We start from the raw sequence: 19874 nt of genomic DNA, 5'->3' as shown, positions 1-19874 counted from the left end.
CTACAGATTACTTCAAATACAGTTTTTAATTCACTACACTTTTGTTATGTATGTTTTTTGATTTTGATTCTCAGGCATTATTCTCCCCCTCCCAAGTTTTACACTGAACTTTGTGTGCAGGATCTGGATGCAGTTTCAATACTGTTGTCGCTGATGAACAAGAATTTGCTGATTTTGTGAAGGAGGTTTTTGGTTCTAATAATATCCAAATTTCATTTGATCATACTTCAGTGTTGAAAAGGAGTTATATAGAAGTGTACATTTTATCGAATATTGTATTGTGTATGAAATGCTATCCTCTATTTCTTGTATAAGAACTCTCCTCATTCTTAGGAAAAAAAAAATCCAACCACACGAAATACTCCTGTATGAAAATATGCACCTACAGTACTTTTGTTACAGACTTTTAATTCCCCTAAAATTCATAGGGAGCCAATATCCCCTGCTGCCCTTCTCATTTTTCACTTTGTGTGCTTAGTAGTTTGGCGTTTTTTAGGAAAACTAACTGTTTCTTGTGTTATTGTTTTTCTGAATATATTGTTTGAGAAAAGGGGTTAGAAGCACTTTTTAAAAACGTGAAAATTTGTCATCTTGCCACCATTGTAAACTTTACTGTTGCAGGTAATAGGTCCTTGGAGCAACACTAAATTCCTTTTCTTAATCTGTCAGCTTTCAGGAGAACTATTTTGCTTTTATTGTTTACTTCTATAATTACTCTGATAACGAGATGTCTATAAGCAAAACAGGAGGAAGTTTGTTGAAGAAAGCCGTAGAAGAAATGGAGAAATCATAGAAAGGCATTTGGCTTAAATTCCCAATTCCATTTAACACATAGTGAGATTAAAAATCAACAGTGGGGTAGTTTAAATGCTTATATTGTGTTGTATGAACTCATAAAGGAAAATCCCTGGAAAATCCTATGCTTGTTACAGCAGACAATTAAAGCAAAAGAATTTATATCTGCATCTTTGTGGGACAGTAAGGAGAACATGCCCTCTATTTGTCCAAGAAATGAAAATGTAAACCAGCACAACTATTTTGAATTTTAAAGTTGTTAGCTGTGGTGTTTTCGTCAGATAAGAGTAATTTCACAGATTCATGTGTGTTGGAAAAAGGAAATTGAAATCAAGATGGCAGAGGCCTGATTCTGTTCACAGCTTAAGTACCAAGATTTAATTTTTTCTTCTGCCAAACCAAGATCAGGGTTTCTAGTGAATTCAGCGCCAAAGCTAGGTGTTTAACTGATGATTAAGCTCTGAGTCTTTTGTGTAATTAACAAATCCATGTTTTCTCCATGAAATAAAGAGAGGAGAGAATGTGAATATGTATTTTAAGATACACATGCTAATTTTCTGATTTCTATTGGCTTTTTTTTGCATATAAATTCAATGTGTTTTTCTCTCCACAGGTGATGGACCAGGTAGAGTTGGCATTATTCTTACTTTAGCTATGAACATCATGGGAACCTTGCAGTGGGCAGTAAACTCAAGCATAGATGTGGATAGTTTGGTAAGCATAAAATGCACTGTGCTGTGCTTTCTTTTGAGGAGTTGCCTTATTTTGTTGATTATGGGTGTTCAGTAAGTTATTTTCAGAGTTGGATATCAGGCAGATCTGTCAGAAAAGTTCCCCTCATACCTTTCATAGCAACCTACCGGCTTTGGCACAGCACAAACTGAGTTTTTTTATGATCAAAAATTTCCCTGGACTAGAATAGGCAACAGCAAATAATTGCATTTGAGGATTCAGACTGCAGATGTAGCAGTGATGGGAAAACTTCAAAAAGTCTTGGAGGTGTTTTGTTACGATTATATACCTTACCAAGGGATATAATATACTTTACTCGGTCTACTTAAGGGCTTTGCACAGCAGATCATGATGGATGTTTTTAAGCTCCTTCCACACAAAATCAATAGTGATTTAAAAATCCACCCTAGACTTCCCTGGGGGTCTTTTTCTGGTTTTGTGTAAAATAACCTCTGAGATAAGGCTTTGGAGTTGTACGTGTTTACCCCTTTAATTTGCGTAGTTAGTCCGTTCATTAGGATTGGCTTTAAAACAGAATATTTCACGAGGTTAACCTATCATCACCTATTTGTTGAGATATGAGAAGCAGACAGGAAACTCATAAAAGAATATGTTTGTTCTTGCAGTTTTCATCATACCTTAGCTTAAATTTATGAAAGTTTTAGATGTTATTTTTAAATGTAATAGTTACTTCTCTGTTTACACTTCAGGCATTCTAGGATTTATTTTAGATAGAATTCTTGTAACAAAATACAGTAGTCTTATAAACCAAAAAAATTTTCAGAGAAAAAAAAATCTCCTGCATCCAGTCATACCCTCTCTGAATCCTAAATTAGCTTCTCAAGCCCACCATTTCAGTATTGGAAAACAAACAGCTTTTACAGCAGATCTTGGAGACCATTAAATCCTGATTAGATGAAATGAGTTGTCATTTAAAAAAAAATAATTGGGGCAGACGGTAACAGTGAAGGAATATTTGCCGGTTCGACATATTTTTTTTTAAATAAGTGATTGAACCAGCCTCATCCTGTAGGAAATCCTTAAGAGCCCCAAAACGGGGAATTAACCACTTACAACATGTAATCTCTTGTTTACGCGTGTGACTGGTGATAGTCCAGAAAGCTGACTGCCATTCAGGGACACATTTTTTCCCTATCCACCAAAGTTTTATGCTGACTCTTTCTTCTCTTGTTAGAACAGCCTGTCTTGAAGGGCAGGCACTTTGTGAAAGGGCTTCTTTGCCCTAACTGCAAGACATGCCGAACAGCAGTTGTGTGCCTGATAATGAAGTAAAACGTGCTGTTGGTAAGGCACGGCAGTGACAACAACGTGCAGTCAGCTTTCATTTGTAAACTCCGTCTTAACACTGTAGGGCATAATGTGATCATTTTAAGTATAACAATCTGTATAAGAATCATGTGCACGTATTATACAGCTTAATACAAACTGAAGGTGTTTCACAAGAGCAACAGAAAGTCTTACTGTAGGATTCAGAGGGTGCTGGACACACTAGTGTTTTAATAAAGAAGAACTTCCCCTTTTTTAAAATACATTGATGTTAAAATGTCATCTATTAGTAGCAATAAGGAAGTAACTCTCTTTCTCCTGAAAAGAAAGTCTCAAGTTGTTTTAGACGTTTGTGAGTGCTTTTCTCTACAGTAGACAAGCTACTGTACTGGAGCACCGGTTATATTATATTAATGATCGCCTTTCTAAGGTGCATTAGTTTATAGGTGGATCCTCTGGACTTCTTTCGGCAGTGGTTAGCTTCCCACCCCCATCCCATGGATTTTTAGGTATCCCAGATGACTAATAGATACTGCTGGCAGGATGGTTTTCCTGACATTCAAAAGCTGCTTCTGTGCACAAGCAAATAAGAATAGCTTCGTGGTTTCAAGATAATGAAACCGCTTCACTGGGTGATGCAGATGTATTATTTCCCACTCTTTGTATTCTCTACATCTAGCATTTCCCTCTTGAAAGACTTTTACAATTATTTGGTTACAGATGTCCTGCAAAGGCTTGCATGTGTGCCTGACTTAGTACTCTATTTAGTTATACTCTATTTTTCTCTCAGGGGTGTTTTGAAGGTCCCCACAGGATCAGATTCACTAGAATTGACACATCTCCATGTGTCTCCAGTTACAGATATGCACACGCTGCTCTAGATGACATCATTCTTGCCCTTCCTTGAGCAGTTGTGACAGCCGTGCTTACAAGCCTGCGCACAAGCATGCCTGAGTGTATAGCACATTTTTGGTGGCAGTCTTTGGTTGTCAGATAAGCTGGAGTTTTCCGCAAGTGGTTGAAGCCCATGTCCGAAGGCATAGCTGCTGCAATTAGTACATAATATTAAGCTTGTGCTGAGTTGTTTTACAAGATATGCAAGGTACGGGACATCAGTGAAATAAATGCAAGCAAAAGGACAGGAAGGCAGGACAATAGGGAAGGAGGATCACGTGAAGAAGGAAAAAAATATGCCGGAAGAAATACTGGCCAAACAGATGGGTAGGTCGCAAATTTGGCTTCATTCCACACAATCTCCTTCTTGAGCTTTCTGTGACACTGGCATACCTATTGAAGAAATCTGAGTTTCTAGGTTGGATTTTGTTTTTACGTACACAGATATTCTCTTTGAAGCAATTTCTGTTGAACTGGTTTGGCTTTAACTGAAAAATCCCCATTGTCTTTTAATACCCCATAATGGTTTTGGCATTTCATTCTCTACAGCCCTGATACTTCATCTGCTCTGTTTCAGTTTTTGGGTTTTTTTGTTTTGTTTTTAAAACATATGTGGTCACTCCGACAGCTATCCATTGTTTCATTTAAAGCTACCAGTTAGGCTGGATTTATTTTTTTACTTTGATCATTTCTGCTAATATCCCTTTAGCTGGTTTTCAGTCTTTTTCTTATCCCTCGAGGCAGTCTTGTAGTATTTTTAATTTTTTTCCTTCATAAGGAAATATAAAATAAGTTTTCCAGTAAGTGCTGCTTTCACAGATAAGTATTGGCTAGTCCCAGTGGACTGTTTTAATGCTTTATAACCTCCTCCTTCACTGATGGGTATCCTGCAGTAGCAGCGCTATAACTGGGAAGGACAATTCCTTTTATCAGGGAAAGGGAAAATGCCATGCTTTTAGTGTTGCCAAGATTACTTAGGTAAGGAGATATAAAAAGAATCCCCCAAATAATAGATATTAAAACGACACTTGCTATACCTCACAGTGCCCCACCCTGTACATCAGGGATGCTGAAGAACTGAAGTAGTATATGGTAGAGAAGAGGACCAAAGAAAAAATTAGGACTATGAAAAATAATGGTGCTTTTACATGGTTTTCATGCTTTCATTTTCCGATGCTATTTCACCTGTTCAACTGGTATTTTTGTTTTAACTAGGATATGATCTTAATATGCTTTTTACTACTGTCAGCAGAAAACCTGAGAACACTGTTAATTTCCAAAGTTTAAATAAGCTAAATACTTGACTGTAAGATCTGCATCAGAATGACAATTCTCAAAGTGAGGTGTTGGTCATCTGGAAGGGAACAGAATCAAGAAAAATCTGTCAGAACATTTCCTTTTCTGCCTGCAAAGCAGCGTGAGAAAGAGCAAAAAAATCAGCGCAAGTTTGACATGAACTAAATATTTCATTTTTACAGTTTGGAAGAGGAGTATATGTCTTATAAGAACACCCAAAATGTAACAGCAGAAGATGTGAAACCTCAGTAAAACCGTATGGTCCGCCTGCATTGACCCAGTTTTTGCAGTGACTTAATGCACAGGGTTTTTTTACATGAGCCATTGGACCAACCTCTCATAGGATCTCTCAGTTGCACACTGCGCTTTCCAGACAGCATGTTTTTGAGGAGGTGATGTCTTGCAACATCGTCATTGAATACTATGCATGTCTGGTCTGGAGAGGGTAACTGATCTCTTTCTAGCAGAAGAGAACATAGGGCCTGATGAAATTAATTGTATTAGATTACTTTTAAAAGAATTACTTCTTCCACTTTCTGGAAATATACATTACTTATTATGAATTCTCCTTCAATATTAAGAAAAGTTTAAGTGATATTAAGGAGAAATTAAATTAAAGAATTTGCAATGTTATTAAAATCTCAGTAAAATACAGTTAGGCAAGGCTAAAAATAGTGTATTATGCTCTAGACATTTTTAGATGAAAGTAGTAAATAGACTCCTTTATTCCAAAGCATTAGTTAGAGAATGTGAATATAGCAGGCACATTGGTGATGGGAATAATGGATAAGAAACTTGCTGTCACCTACACTATACCTGTCATTATGAATGACAGAAGATTTCTGCCTGTGAAAGGAAGAATGGATATCTTTGTAAAATGTTACTGACATTTATGCTACATTCTGCCCAGATCTAAATCATAATGCAAATTACAGAACCAGGAAAGCATCCTTCTGAATTGATTTAAAGTATTAAGCTGTCTAAAATATCTGCATATGTGATGTGACTGATAAATTTGTCAGGAAGCTGGAACAGAGATGAAATTTTCTGTTGTAAGGGAGGGCTCTTTGTCCAGCTGGCTTCATAGCAGATTTTAGCTAGCGTATAATGGTAGGATCTCTTGGGCAATTGTAGGAATCCCTGCCTGGACAAAAGTTCACAGCCCTTGATGAAGCCAAGAAAGACCTTCATTTCTGAAGCGGCAATATTTCTAAAAAGATAAGATTTCTGAAAACAAACATACCATCAAACACCGATTAAAATAAATGCATGGTGCTCATTGTGGGGATTTACTAAAGACAGTCAGACAGGAGGAAAATTAGTCTGATCCAAGGTCTTCCTGCTTGTATCACCAAAATGAGATGACATTCATATATCAACATGATGATGACCATGCCTTTCTGTCTTGCAGAGGGTTTGAGATGGAAATTGTAATTGATAGGCTTGGGTGTTAGCATGCTTTTCAAAACTTCTGTCACAGTTGTGCTTCAAGATGCTGAGATGTAAGCAATTATCCCAGTATTTCCTTGCATTATATTTATATTTGCTTCCACATGGAAAATCCACCTAACAGTATTTCAATCTGGATTGAAAAGGAGGAAGGAATGGTAATATATCAAGTAGAATCACTTTGCAGAATGAATTATAAAAGCAGTTTAACAAGGTCAAAGATGTATAAAGGGTTTTCCATGCTGCCACTAAAGAGAGATATATTACTGGGAATACAGATTAGAGAACAAATGCTAATAATAAGGCCCAGATACTCCTGGATGCAGTAAATATGAAGGTATCTATCTGTTTATTTATTTATTTTGCTAAATAATTTCTGACCAATAAGAATTGACACTATCTTATAGTTTACTGTTATTGTTTACAAAGGTCAAATTTTGTCAAAATGAGGAATCTAGTTAATTAAGTTAGTTGGACTAAGGCGCTTAGGGACCTGAATGTAGACTAAGGTCAAGCCTTCCTCAAATGAGGGGCTGGAATTTGTTTCCTTCATAGCAGGAAAAAAACAGTAGGAAATTTTGGAGACTCTAGGACTACCAGGATGAACAACATTCTCCAAAAGTATATTAGAAATTACAGCCTCCACAGAATGGATTAGTTAACCAAAACAAGCTATGCATTGGAGGTCAGTAAGCAGATAGAGAAGAGAGACTTGACAAAATCAGAGTTAGACTTGCAAATGGCCCGAATTCTGGGTGAATACTTGATCTCAGTTTTCAGTGAAAGGGTAGTGTTTAATCTGGGGAGTTGAAAGCGAAGCAAAAGGTAGAAATGGGATTTACAATATCTGAGGTGGAAATTACATGCAAAAACCAGCCTAGCTGTAGGCATGTAACTGAAGCTCCTAAATTAGCATCCTGGTCTCCCTAAATTTCCTGTACAGTCCGTGGAGGGACACATACACCACCCGTGACTCAGTCCATCTAAAATCAGAGTCTTCAACTAAACATGATTGGGTTCTGCAGTTGGGCGTTTCAGTTAAACGTGTGAAACTGGGCTGGAACAATGCCGCCCCGCGCTTGCAAACCAGGTGGGACCAGACATCCCATCCTAGGGTTTGGGAAGAACTGGCTGAGAAGCTGGAGATCTGGTAATGGCCACTTCAGATGAATCCACCAAGCTGGCAGTGGTGGTGGCATGTGATAGAATAACAACTGTCACTTTTGGTTAAGAAGGAGAAATGGGAAGTCGTTGATGCCACCATCAGTTTGTTAGTCTGATGGCAGCAGTCTTTAGAAACTAATTTGAAGAAGTAATCAAAGATGCAGTGCTTACAGAGTGAATTCACTCAGGTTCGCTGACATTAGGGTTGCATCAGACTAACCTGGTAACTGTGTTCAGGGATTTATTTTCCAGACAAAAGTAGTGTAGTAGATCTCATTTGTCTTCAGGAAAGCATTGGCTGTGGCTCTGTTTCAGAAATTATGTAAATGAAGGAGATCAGGATTATTACAAGAACTGTAAACTAGTTAATGAGTTGGACAGAAAGGAAATGGCATTAAGCTGTGAGTATTAAGCTGTAGGGAGGCTACTCAACAAAGATTAGATTTGTGACTGAGCTCATTTTAATCTTTTTTTAATGCTCTCAACAAAGAAAAAAGAATTGTGTTGAAGATATCTGCCAAAGGCACAAAGCTGAAAGGCCATGTTAGCATGAAGGATGATGGGAGCTGAAAGGTATTAGGTGACCTCAAATGGCTGATATAAAATAGATTTCAGTAGCCAAAGTGTAGGCTTGAATTTAGGGACTGCTAAGAATAACCTCTGTTGTAAGTAAGGATCTCCTTGGTTAGAAATGGCTAAGATGAAGGAAAGCTTGGCTGACTACTGCTTGATCAGAGAATGACTATAAGATGTGGCTGTGAAGGAAAAGCGTATGATCCTAGGATGTGTTAATCGAGATATTCCTAATATAGGTAGGAAAGTATCAATGCCTTTGTACGATGTCCTTGTGAAACATCATCCAAAATACTGTGTACATTCTGGTCAGACAGGAAAGATTCATTTGAACTGGGATGTTCTTAACATATGTTCTCAAAGAGGCTTAAACCTGGATTTTCTTTAGTCGTAGAGAGCAAAGAGTGATGGATCTAAGGTAGCCCTCCATAAATTAATGGGGAAAGCAGCCAGGAAAAAGAACTATTTAGAATTTAAAATTAATTATTTCACAAGAACAAACTGGTCCATAGACTTAAAAATATGTTTTCTGATGACCTGAGCAGTGAAATTCTAGTGAAGGAGATGAATTAACTATTTATTTATTGACCCTTGACTCATTTAAAGAAAAAAAAAAAGATCAAAAGGATCCTTTCTAGTCCCATGCTCCTTTGAAAATTCGCCAAGACTGCTACTAGCAACTTCTGTGTGAAGTTCATGAACTACAGGACTTGATTATTTCACCTAATATATATATAATTACAGATATAAAATTAATTATCATGGAACTTCCTAGTAATTTTTTGGTAAAAACTATAGATAATTTCTCATAAATACTCAGATGTTAATGTCTGATGATTGTTCCTCTTTACTTGATGGTACTGCTTTACATATTTTGAATTCCACACAGTCTGCTGATCTTTGGAGATCAATCATTATTCAAGGAGCTTCAGTTTTTGGGTTGGGCAACCCCCTACAGGAGGAAGGAGCTGAAGACTCCAAGATTGCTTTCATGGTCATACTTTGTTTTCATAAATACAGGTCATCTACAGTTTTCAAAATACATTTTTAAAGGTAGAAAGAGCTATTGTGTCCATTTAAAAAGGAAGCAAGTGGAATCACAGGTTGGACCAATGTCAGTAGTACAAGAGCAATAGAATCTAGAGCTCTGTACAGGAAGTATCCTATACCTTTGAAAATTATATCATGGTATAACTTACACAGGAAAGAGACTCACTGTTCTGGCTAGGAATTAGGAATAATTTGATTTTATTTGTTTTGATAGCTAAGTATTAATTACAATTAGAATACTGTTTGTTTTGATTCCTAGATGCGGTCTGTCGGACGAATATTTAAATTCATTGACATGCCAACAGAAGAGATGAAAAACATTAAGCCACACAAGAATAACCGGTTTTCAGATGCCCTTGTAATTGAAAACAGGCATGCGAAGGAAGAGAAGAACTGGCCATCTGGGGGCCAAATGACTGTGAAGGACCTTACGGCCAAATACAGTGAAGGAGGAGCTGCTGTGTTAGAAAACATTTCCTTTTCAATAAGTTCAGGGCAGAGGGTGAGACACTGTTTTGTTGTGTTTGATCTGACTTCTATTAAGCTTAACCATAGAAGCTTAATAGAAGTTGACACACAGAAGTGTCATTATAAACCTATTCATTGACTAAAGAGCAGGTTGAGTTCAGCAAGGTTTTGTAAATGAAATTGTCGCAAAACAAAGTAATAATCTAAAGCACCTGAAGAACAGAAATGTCTTGTGTCTCTTCTTAAAAAGAGCTCATCTGTAGAATTATTGGCTGCAAACAAAAAAAAGGCAAGGAAAATCTGCCTCAGTTATCCTAGAAACCTCGAGGCTATTTATACCTCAGTGAAGCACAGTGGGGATGTTTGCTGGCCATGAGGAGCAGAATATACTGATAAAATATATATGCAGCAGTTCCCCAAGTTTTATTCCTGTGCCTGAAGTCATCCACGTTCTCCTCCTGTGGAGAGGGAAGCTTGCTGGTGAGCGCAGGTGCTGGGGGCAGCCTGACCCAGGTGGAGCAGGACACGAAAGAATACCGGCCGCTGTGCCAAGGGTAACGCACCGCTGGCACCGGAGGGTGGAGGTGCCGTCCTGCCTGTTCAAGGAGGGCTCTACGCCACCCCGAATTATTATATAACAAACCATAAACAGCTCTATTCTTTAGAAGATTGATAAACCTCTAATTAATCTTCATGCGTGTTTGGGGTTGCGTTCAAGAAAGAGCTTTAGTTTCAGGACAGCAATTAGGCAGAGGTTTAACACTTTGCTTTAAGTTCATGCTGAAGGACCGTCCTCGGTGGGGTGGGAAGAACAGCTCGCATGATTTCCTGAGCTGGAGCCATACGGATGAAGAGGAGATTTTAACTCTCCCACGCAAATGAGAAAACATGTTCGGTGACAGCTCCCTGGTCCTGCCACAAGGCAGCTCGTCACTCCCAGTTTGGATAGCACCAGTCTCTGCCAGGTTTGGTAGATCTGTCTTGGTTTACATGAACTGAATGTTTCATCTAAGTTTGAGGGCACCAAAATTTTGAAAGCGGGGGTCTGACTTCCTGTAGCACCACCCCGAAAGCACTCTGCCTTTGGAAGAGAGGCACCTGTGATTCCTGGAGCGTGGAGACGCGGGTGCCGCTGCAGTCTGGTGGATTTACTTCCTGGAAAATCCCTTGAAGCAATGGAGTATGGAAAATGAAAGATACTTTTGTACTGTACAGTGACAGGGCAGAGCAATTAAAACAAAGATCCTTTTTTCAATGGCTATGATTTAGGAACTCAGTCCAATTTCGGTGATGAACCCTGGACTCAAAGGTAGCATTTCCAGAATTGAAGCGTGCTCCTTAAACTGGAGAGGATTTGTCTCTGCCCTGTAGGGAACCACATGTAAAACAAGCAGGAAAGGGGAGAGCTCTCTGCTGAGGGGGAAGAATAGAATAGAACAGAATAGAACACAATAGAATAGACTGTTTCAGTTGGAAGGGACCTATAACGATCACCTAGTCCAACTGCCTGACCAATTCAGGGCTGACCAAGTTAAAGCATGTTATTAAGGGCATTGCCCAAACGCCTCTTAAACACTGACAGGCTTGGGGCATCGACTGCCTCTCTAGGAAGCCGGTTCCAGTGTTTGACCACCCTCTCGGTAAAGAACTGCCTCCTAATGTCCAGTCTAAACCTCCCCTGGCACAGCTTTGAACCATTCCCATATGTCCTATTACTGGATACCAGGGAGAAGAGCTCAGCGCCTCCCTCTCCACTTCCCCTCCTCAGGAAGCTGTAGAGAGCAATGAGGTCGCCCCTCAGCCTCCTTTTCTCCAAACTAGACAAGCCCACAGTCCTTAGCCGCTCCTCACAGGACATGCCTTCCAGCCCTTTCACAAGCTTTGTTGCCCTCCTCTGGATGCATTCAAGGACCTTCACATCTTTCTTAAGTTGTGGGGCCCAGAACTGCACACAGTACTCGAGGTGAGGCCACACCAACGCTGAATACAGCGGGATAATCACCTCTTTTGACCGGCTGGTTATACTCTGTTTGATGCACCCCAGGATGCGGTTTGCCCTCTTGGCTGCCAGGGCACACTGCTGACTCATACTGAGCCTGGTGTTGACCAGCACCCCCAGATCCCTTTCTGCAGGGCTGCCCTCCAGCCGCTCCTCTCCCAGTTTATACTTGTGCCTGGCATTACTCCGTCCTAGGTGCAGAATCTGGCATTTGGACTTGTTAAATTTCATCCCAGTAATCCTTGCCCAATGCTCCAATCTATCTAGATCCCTCTGCAAGGCATCTTGTCCCTCAAGAGAGTCAACAGCACCTCCCAGTTTGGTACCATCAGCAAACTTGCTAGTGGAGCATTCAGCTCCTGCATCCAGATTGTTGATAAATATATTGAACAGAACTGGCCCTAGAATTGAGCCCTGAGGAACACTGCTGGTGACCCATCACCAGCCAGATGTAGCCCCATTCACTACAACCCTTTGAGCCCTGCCCTTCAGCCCCGTTCTTCACCCAGTGCACCGTGAACCCACTTATCCCACAGCTGGACAATTTGTCCAGAAGGATGCTGTGAGGGACAGTATCAAAAGCCTTACTAAAATGCAGAAAAACTGCATCCACTGCCTTCCCTTCATCCACTAGGCAGGTGACCTTACCACAGAAGGATATCAAATTAGTTAAACAGGACTTTCCCTTTGTGAACCCATGTTGACTGTGCCTGATGATTGCATTATTCTTTAAATGTCTCTCAATAGTACACGGTATGATCTTCTCCATAATTTTTCCAGGAACTGAGTTTAGACTGACAGGTCTGTAGTTCCCTGGGTCTTCCCTTACGCCCTTTTTGTAGATTCAATTACAAATCTACCCAATCAACAGATTGGGTCAGTGCAACACAGCGCAGACTGCTCATCTGATTCAGAGGCCTGAGGCACTATTACGGGAAGGATGCCAGGCAGCAGGAAGAATCCCCTTCTTCGCCTTTACATGTATATTGTTACCCTACAAAAGCAGCCCACACTCAGACAGGGCATCATTAGCTGTGTAAAACCCAGCTGTTGGAAAAGGCAGTATCTCAGCATTTGCTGGTGGTTACTGCAGGTATTGCTTGTCCCAGCAATAGGTTGGTGCAATCCCACAGGGGAAAACACAACATTTAAAAAAAACCCCGTGTATTATGTTTCTTCCCACCTAAGAGGTAAGGAAAGGCAGCACCGGCTGGGCAGGTTGAGGACTTGCATTGCTGCTTGGGGTTGGGCAACGGCACGGTGTGTGCTGTGACCACTGCCTCAGGCCCAAATTCAATACAAATTCATGATCTGATCAGAGTTAGGCCATCTATTTTCAATTATACGGAAATGGAGTAGCTTAGTGGTGTGATTCAAGTGCACTCCCTACTTGGTTTTTGTCTGCTGGATGGGGTTTTGCTGAAGAGGGCTTCAGAGCAAAAGAAAGGGGAAAGGCACAAAGAGCTGGACTAGTCAGTACAATATAATGTATAAGCAGATTTCTGTTCTTCAGCTAAGAGTAAACTAACAGATTTTTCATCTTAGTTAATTCTAACAAAACAAAGAAGAGTCTGGCCCAGTGGTTTGTTCAGCCCTTGCTGTAGGCTTTTATCATTCCCAAATGAGCGACATTTACAATCCCGTTCAGATCCATTTGGATTGTTCTCCGCTGCTGAGATCTCTAAGTGTTTCTGCCTTGGTCTGTGGTTAATATGTGAGCAATATTAAGTGTTTGCTTTTATGATTTGCATTGCAGGTGGGCCTTTTAGGAAGAACTGGTTCAGGAAAAAGCACTTTACTTTTTGCATTTTTAAGACTGCTGAATACAGAAGGGGATATCCAGATTGATGGAGTCTCCTGGAGCACAGTCAGCGTGCAGCAATGGAGAAAGGCATTTGGAGTGATTCCTCAGGTAATGAGATTATTGTATATTTGTGTGCCTTTATTTTCATTGGTTCAATATCCATATGTGCAGTTACCTTCAAGCTGTAAGTTAGTTGCTTTACGCTGAGAAACAGAAACAAAACACAAAGATTTTGTGAAAAGGGGAGTGGGATGGATGGATGGATGCAATGATTCGCAGCAAACTAGTTTTTGAGGGTTTGTTTGCCACTCACACAAGAACTCTTCTAGAAATGGGAAGGTACAGCACACTCAAACAGAAGTGTTCGTAGCCTGCTTATCCCTGCACCTCTGAAACAGTTTGCATGTTGATTCAAAATAAGATAGCGCCACCTGAAGAAAAAAATACAATCGGTGTTCTCAGCTACTGTTTTCTAAAGCCCTACATCACATATTATGGTTAACATATGGATACTATACATTGCCCGTTTTCCCTGACAGGCCGGTAGCAGAATTAGTACTTTTCTCATATTTTACTAGACCACTAGCTGATCCCCAGCTTGGACTCATCACTTTTTTGGCTGTCACCTCTCACTACTGTGTCATGGTGCATGTATATGGGTGCACTTCATGTTATTTATGCTTGCAGCAGTCCTGGCATATGGGAAGTAATACCCTAATAGTCTCAAATAACTGGAACAAGAAAATTAGTCTAAGGAGGAGCAAACAATTAAACCTAGGGCTTCTGAGTCCCTTGCCAATGTCCCTGCCACTGGATCAGTGTCCTACATTAGTTACAGCTCTGGTTTATCTGTCTCAAAAATGAACATTATTGGCTGCATGCAGTAACGCTAAAAAGTGATCGCTCACTGTAAAGGTAGGAATGAAAACTGGTGGAATGAACTGCATAATTTTAACGCCATGTTTTGTATTTTTGTTGTTGAAAGCTGTCAGTTCTTTCCAACAACACTGACACAGGAGTAACATGTATTGGGGTTGGGCAACGGCATGGTGTGTGCTGTGACCACTGCCTCAGACCCAAATTCTTTGAAACAGGCCCTTCTCTTCTTTGAAAGCTATACACTGGATAGCTCTTCAGCTACTAAACATACACAGTCTTTTTCATAACAATTAATTCCTTTGGAAATCTTGTGAGTGTGGCAGAATAAGTCACGTAACAGTTGACCACAATCTTACCAATGAGTCACTGTGGTATCGGGAGGCAGAGGGACACCAGTTGCAGATCAGTCTGTCCCGCCTTTATCCATACTTGAGGGGTGGCTACTAGCCCCAGAGACTGATACGTATGGTTTGATCCTTGGTCACCCTGGTTTGCCCACTCCTTGGGTGTCAAGGAGTGGACCAGCCAGGGTGACCAAGGATCTCCTTTTGACTGTCAGTTGTCAAACCCTTAATGTGCTATTCCCCTCATCCCATCCCCACCGTAAAGGAGTTGACAGCTGCTTTCCGTGCATATTGGTTTGTTCCCAGATAGTCTACTGTCTTAGAAACGTGGTTACTGTCTTAGAAAGCTGGTGAGATGCAGTGAACATATATGTGGTATAATGCTGTTGTGCACTGACTACATGAGATGCTTTAAAATAGTTGGAGAGACTCTGGAACAGCCAGCCGATTTAACTGAAAAACATGCTGTCAGGTTTACATTTTCAAAATAGTGGTTTTCTTTTCCATAACCACCATAGCAGAGCAGAGTTCTGTCCTCACTTTCACCCTCCGCTGGGTATGTAGGCTAAATTCTGCTTTCTACCACAACACAAGAAACCAAACTAATTGTAGTGAAGTCACTAGTATGACTGTCACTCAGTCGCTATAGTCACTCCTGATCTATTTCAATGTCATGGAGGTGGGATTTAACTCTGACCGAGCTGTTCCTGATGGCAGTGTCTTGGCTCTGGTAGCTGTTAAAAGATGCTGAAATGCTCATGCTGGAAACACAATGGTTTTGATTTTGCAAATACAAGAGGGTCTCAAAATTTAATTTGTTCAGTTTTGAGTTGTGATAGCTTCCCTTTCAAAAATGTTATCCCAGAGTAGCCTGAGTGGCATTTATTTAAAGTAGGCACGCAAAGAAGGCACAACTCTCTCCTCTCTGTGCATTTCCACAATCATGCTTTGAAATTTCCTCAAAGGAAGCAATTTTTTAGCACTTTGACCTTGCCAGAACAGGCCCTTTCTTCACTGCCAAGTTACACCCCCAACAAAACAGAACCAGGAGAGCAGTGGTGAGTCCACTGGTTGGATTTGTTTCTTGCCTGAGCTCTACTGACAGCCTGGTTGGTCACATGCTGCCTGCTGAGCTGAGGCTTGCTTGGCAAGCTGCCCTTTGATAGCTGTCATCACCCTTTCTGTCCTCTCTTCAACGTTTTCACGTCTATCTATTCCCGTATACTTTTATTTCTTTATTATTGCTGGTTCAGTTCTGCAGCACGGTTGTTGGTTGCAAGCATGAAAAATGTCACCCCTTCAGATCGAGGCAGCTGTGCAGTGAACTGCAAATGCAGCTGCATCTATTTAGTTTGGAGGACAGGTATGCTATACAGCTGTCCTCCAAAGGATGGCTGTATAGGATGAAGGATGCTTTTACTAGTATAAGCTATGTCTCCATTGGGAAATTTTCCTGATATAGCTATACAGCCAAGTATAATTTTCTGTATTGGAAGGGGCTTCCCTGTCTCTCCCATAGTCATCCTTTTGCTCTCAGCCCTTCTTCCTTTGGGATGTGGTTGCCATTTCCTTTGGGATGTGGTTTCTGCTTTCCATCTCCAGCTGTCCCTGGGAACGCATGGACTGAGGAGAAAACTGAATGCTTGGTAACAAGTAGCCTCCTTGTCCCAGTGAAAAATATGATTAATAACTCTCATAGCTGAGTACTCACTATAGAGTCACTAATGGTATAGAAAACATCATTCTGCAGCCAACAGCAAAATGCGAGAGACATTTGTTACACGAGCAGTGTAACTTGCCCTTCTGCTAGTGAGGTGCATTGTTAGTTCATTGTTAAAATTACCTATTTAGTTCAGTTTGGAAGTCCCTGATACATGGATCAATGCCAAAAAATCCCAGCCCTCCATTCTCTGGAAGGTCACGTGAGTTGCCAGCCTTTTTGCGTGCTTCAGCTGCAGCTCCTGTCCCAAAGCCTTGTCAAAGAACTGCACATTATGCCTCAAAAGTTCCCACATTCAGAACGAAATGAAGTTTTCACCAGCACTTTCCCAGCAGGGAAGAGAAATTGCATATGCCACCCTGCCTTTCCCAACAGAACAAAGGGAGCCTTTTGTTCTTTGCTGTTCACCTACGGCTTCAGAATGGGGAAAAAAAAAAAGTTGCCTTTCCTTTCCCGGGAGGCTGGCCTACAGCAACACATGGATATTCGCCGTCTCCAGGAGAGGCTTTGCTAACAAAAGGAGAACGGAGCTCTACCTGAGGCATGCTTCCTCGTGAAAACTTTCCAACACTCTCCTTCTCTTCCTTATCCGTAAATGTCCCAGTTTAGAAGAAGTGCTTTTCCCCTGTGGGAACCTCATTGATGCGCGTCTGCATAGCACACACAGCGTCCTAACACACTGCCGTCTGCTCCATGCAGGCGATGCTGGAACAGCCTGCAGCGTGGTCAGGATCACGCTGAACCGGAGCAAAGGCAAAACCTGTTTCTTTCAGTATCTCAAATCCAGCTGTCAGCACATTGCAGTGGCATTAAGGGGTAAATCATATAAAACACAGTTCCTGGAGCACCCACAAGGGAGTTCCTTCCTGCAGCTCCTCACACGCTGGCTGGCGCTGCTGAAACACAGCCTGACCACAGTGCTGCTCCTACAGGATGTTTTTCATTCTCACGCAAAGCAATTACTCCAGCCATAACAGGCTGTTTGAAGTATAATCGCAGCCCATCATCCCTTCTTTCTGGGCAGTCCTTTCCGATGCTTCTTCTGCGAGAGTTTCCCCACCACATTTCCAGGGTGAGGACATCCAGCTGCATCTGGTTTCAACACACTGAAGCTCTTCTGCATACAGGTCCTCATGCAGGTTGCATCCTGAAGTATTTAATGGAGTCATATTGAGAAAATGCCTTCAGAAATTTGGCTTTGAATGGAGAACAGGGGACCTGCAGCCAATTTTGCATTAAAATAAATGAGGAGAAACCTGAGACCCGTAAGGTGCTGCTAGCTCAAAGGAAGGGGATGACTTCTGGTGTCTTCTTGAATGTTATTCCACTGCATCCTGGTGGATCTCACACTGTTTTCTATGTGTAAATACTCCATATAGAGTTAAAATCAAGCTTAGCATGGAGAACAAGATTACTACAGTTTGTGGGACTGCTAGCTGACAAAAAAAATAAATCACTTTTGCTCCTTTGTTTTGCTTAAGAAGTGAAATTTCGCAACTTTTATCTTTGTAGTTCAAATTTTTCAGTAGCTATCTCACTTTGTCTGTCTCTCTGCCTGCCTCTCTCCAGCACTGTTTCATCACTTAATGGCCTCAAGTTGCGCCAGGGGAGGTTTAGATTGGATGTGAGGAAAAATTTCTTTACTGAAAGAGTGGTTAAACATTGGAACAGGCTGCCCAGGGAAGTGGTTGAGTCACCATCCCTGGAAGTATTTAAAAGACGTGTAGATGAGGCGCTTAGGGACATGGTCTAGTGGGCATGGTGGTGTTGGGTTGACGGTTGGACTCGATGATCTCAGAGGTCTTTTCCAACCTTAATGATTCTATGATTCTATGATTCTCATACCCTTCAGGGCTGTTCACTTTTGGAGGTCGCGGGGGTGGCTGTTTTGCAGCGTGCCAGGGCACTCCTGCACGGTGCAGCCTGCTGAGCAGCGCCGCTCCCCAGAGGTGGTCCCGCAGAGGGTCCCGCAGAGCCTGGGTTCCTGCAGGTCATCGAGACAAGTCAGCATCACCATACCGGGGAGCATCTGCTGCACCAGACCCATGCACAGAGCACCCGGGGACATTAATTAACAACCCCACATGCTCATTTCAGGCAGTATATAAGTTGTTTTCTGCATCATGGGTTCAGTGTTGCCAGGAGCACAGCACTTGTGTTTACGAGTAAGCTCTATGGGAGGCAGAAGTTTTAGCATCTTCAGGGGAGAACGTTACAGAACTGGTCCCAAAAAATTTTCAGAAGGTCTTCGTTGCTCCCATGCTCTTATTCTTGTCTGTAAATATTTTAATGTCAATATAAAGTCCCTAAAGGACACTTAGGAAAACAAAGCCTCTAACTCTGCACCTAATACTAAAGCATTCACATAGCAATTTGATTTTCTTTCATGTTGATATTGTTGCCATAATATATACGAAGCGGAGGAGGCTACATGGAGGTCTTATTGTTTTTACTCTAACTGCTCTGTGCGGGGAGCTGGTGTCTGGTTCCAGCTGATGTTGCATTTGTTCTCCAGCCCTGGGGCGTACGAGAGCAAGGGTCCACGGGTCTCACTGAGGACCTGCACACGGGTTGTCTTTCATTGCAACAGCAGCTTCTCAAAGCCAGGATACTCTCACTCCTTAGCTGCCTCTTGTCAACTGATCCTTTACTCTTCTGTAGGCGTTTGCTTAGGTACTGCAGGGTCTTGGTTCTCCACATAACACTTAAATCACTGGGAAGCTTATTGCCACAAGCTGGGTGTATCCCACACCGTAACCTATACGCAGAGGCTCTAGCCGCTGAGGGGGATTAATGCCCTTCAGAGGGGTTGATTTACAATATTTGGGGTGGTCAGAACATAAATATGACCATATTTATATTCCTGAGTGTTTTGCTTCTGGGTGGATGTCAGGTCTGAGAAACTATTTGTTGTACGATCACACCCATTATCACCCTGGGTAATTTGAACAAGTGACTGAGAAGGAAATGGTTCCAGATTTGCTGCCAGTCTCCCCAGCCATTCATTCCCCCTTCCAACGCTCTCCTTATTTCTACTTCTTCCATATTTATAAAAAACGCGTAAGTCCATGGGATTAACTTTTGGTGTTTTTCACTTTAGACTTCTAGCTTTTAAGAATTTTTTGGGGTTTTTTTCTGCTTCTTTTTTTCAAGTGGACTCTAAACTGCTCATGTGACTCATGTTTACTCAAGTGAACCCTATGTGGTTTCTAATGAGCTGGGAGGAAGGAGGTGTTGAAATGGAGAGAGAAGTACCAGAATTCAGGACAATGAAATATTTACCTTGTGGGGAAAAAAAAGTACTTTTGGGAATAGCCTGCTTTTAGTGCCCTGCTTCTTGAAAGCACAGTTATTAGGAATAACAGCAGTTTCTGAAGAAAGTAGTTCTCTTTATTTCTCTGCCTGCTGCACTTCAGCAGG

The 19874-nt window shown here is 41.4% G+C and overlaps 1 protein-coding gene across 1 annotated transcript in view; it reads left to right on the top strand.

Moving 5' to 3' along the window:
• CFTR (cystic fibrosis transmembrane conductance regulator (ATP-binding cassette sub-family C, member 7)) overlaps window positions 1–19874 on the top strand; it is a 125428-nt gene that overhangs the window by 98266 nt on the left and 7288 nt on the right. Inside the window, exons 25-27 of the mRNA XM_009324103.1 lie at window positions 1409–1509; window positions 9500–9742; window positions 13464–13619. Of these exons, the coding sequence (XP_009322378.1) occupies window positions 1409–1509; window positions 9500–9742; window positions 13464–13619 (500 nt within the window). The remainder of the gene's footprint in view (window positions 1–1408; window positions 1510–9499; window positions 9743–13463; window positions 13620–19874) is intronic.

The sequence above is a fragment of the Pygoscelis adeliae genome, unplaced genomic scaffold, assembly GCF_000699105.1.
Source record: "Pygoscelis adeliae isolate BGI_AS28 unplaced genomic scaffold, ASM69910v1 Scaffold24, whole genome shotgun sequence".
Classification (NCBI taxonomy): domain Eukaryota; kingdom Metazoa; phylum Chordata; class Aves; order Sphenisciformes; family Spheniscidae; genus Pygoscelis; species Pygoscelis adeliae.
This window is presented reverse-complemented; position numbering and strand designations above follow the sequence as displayed.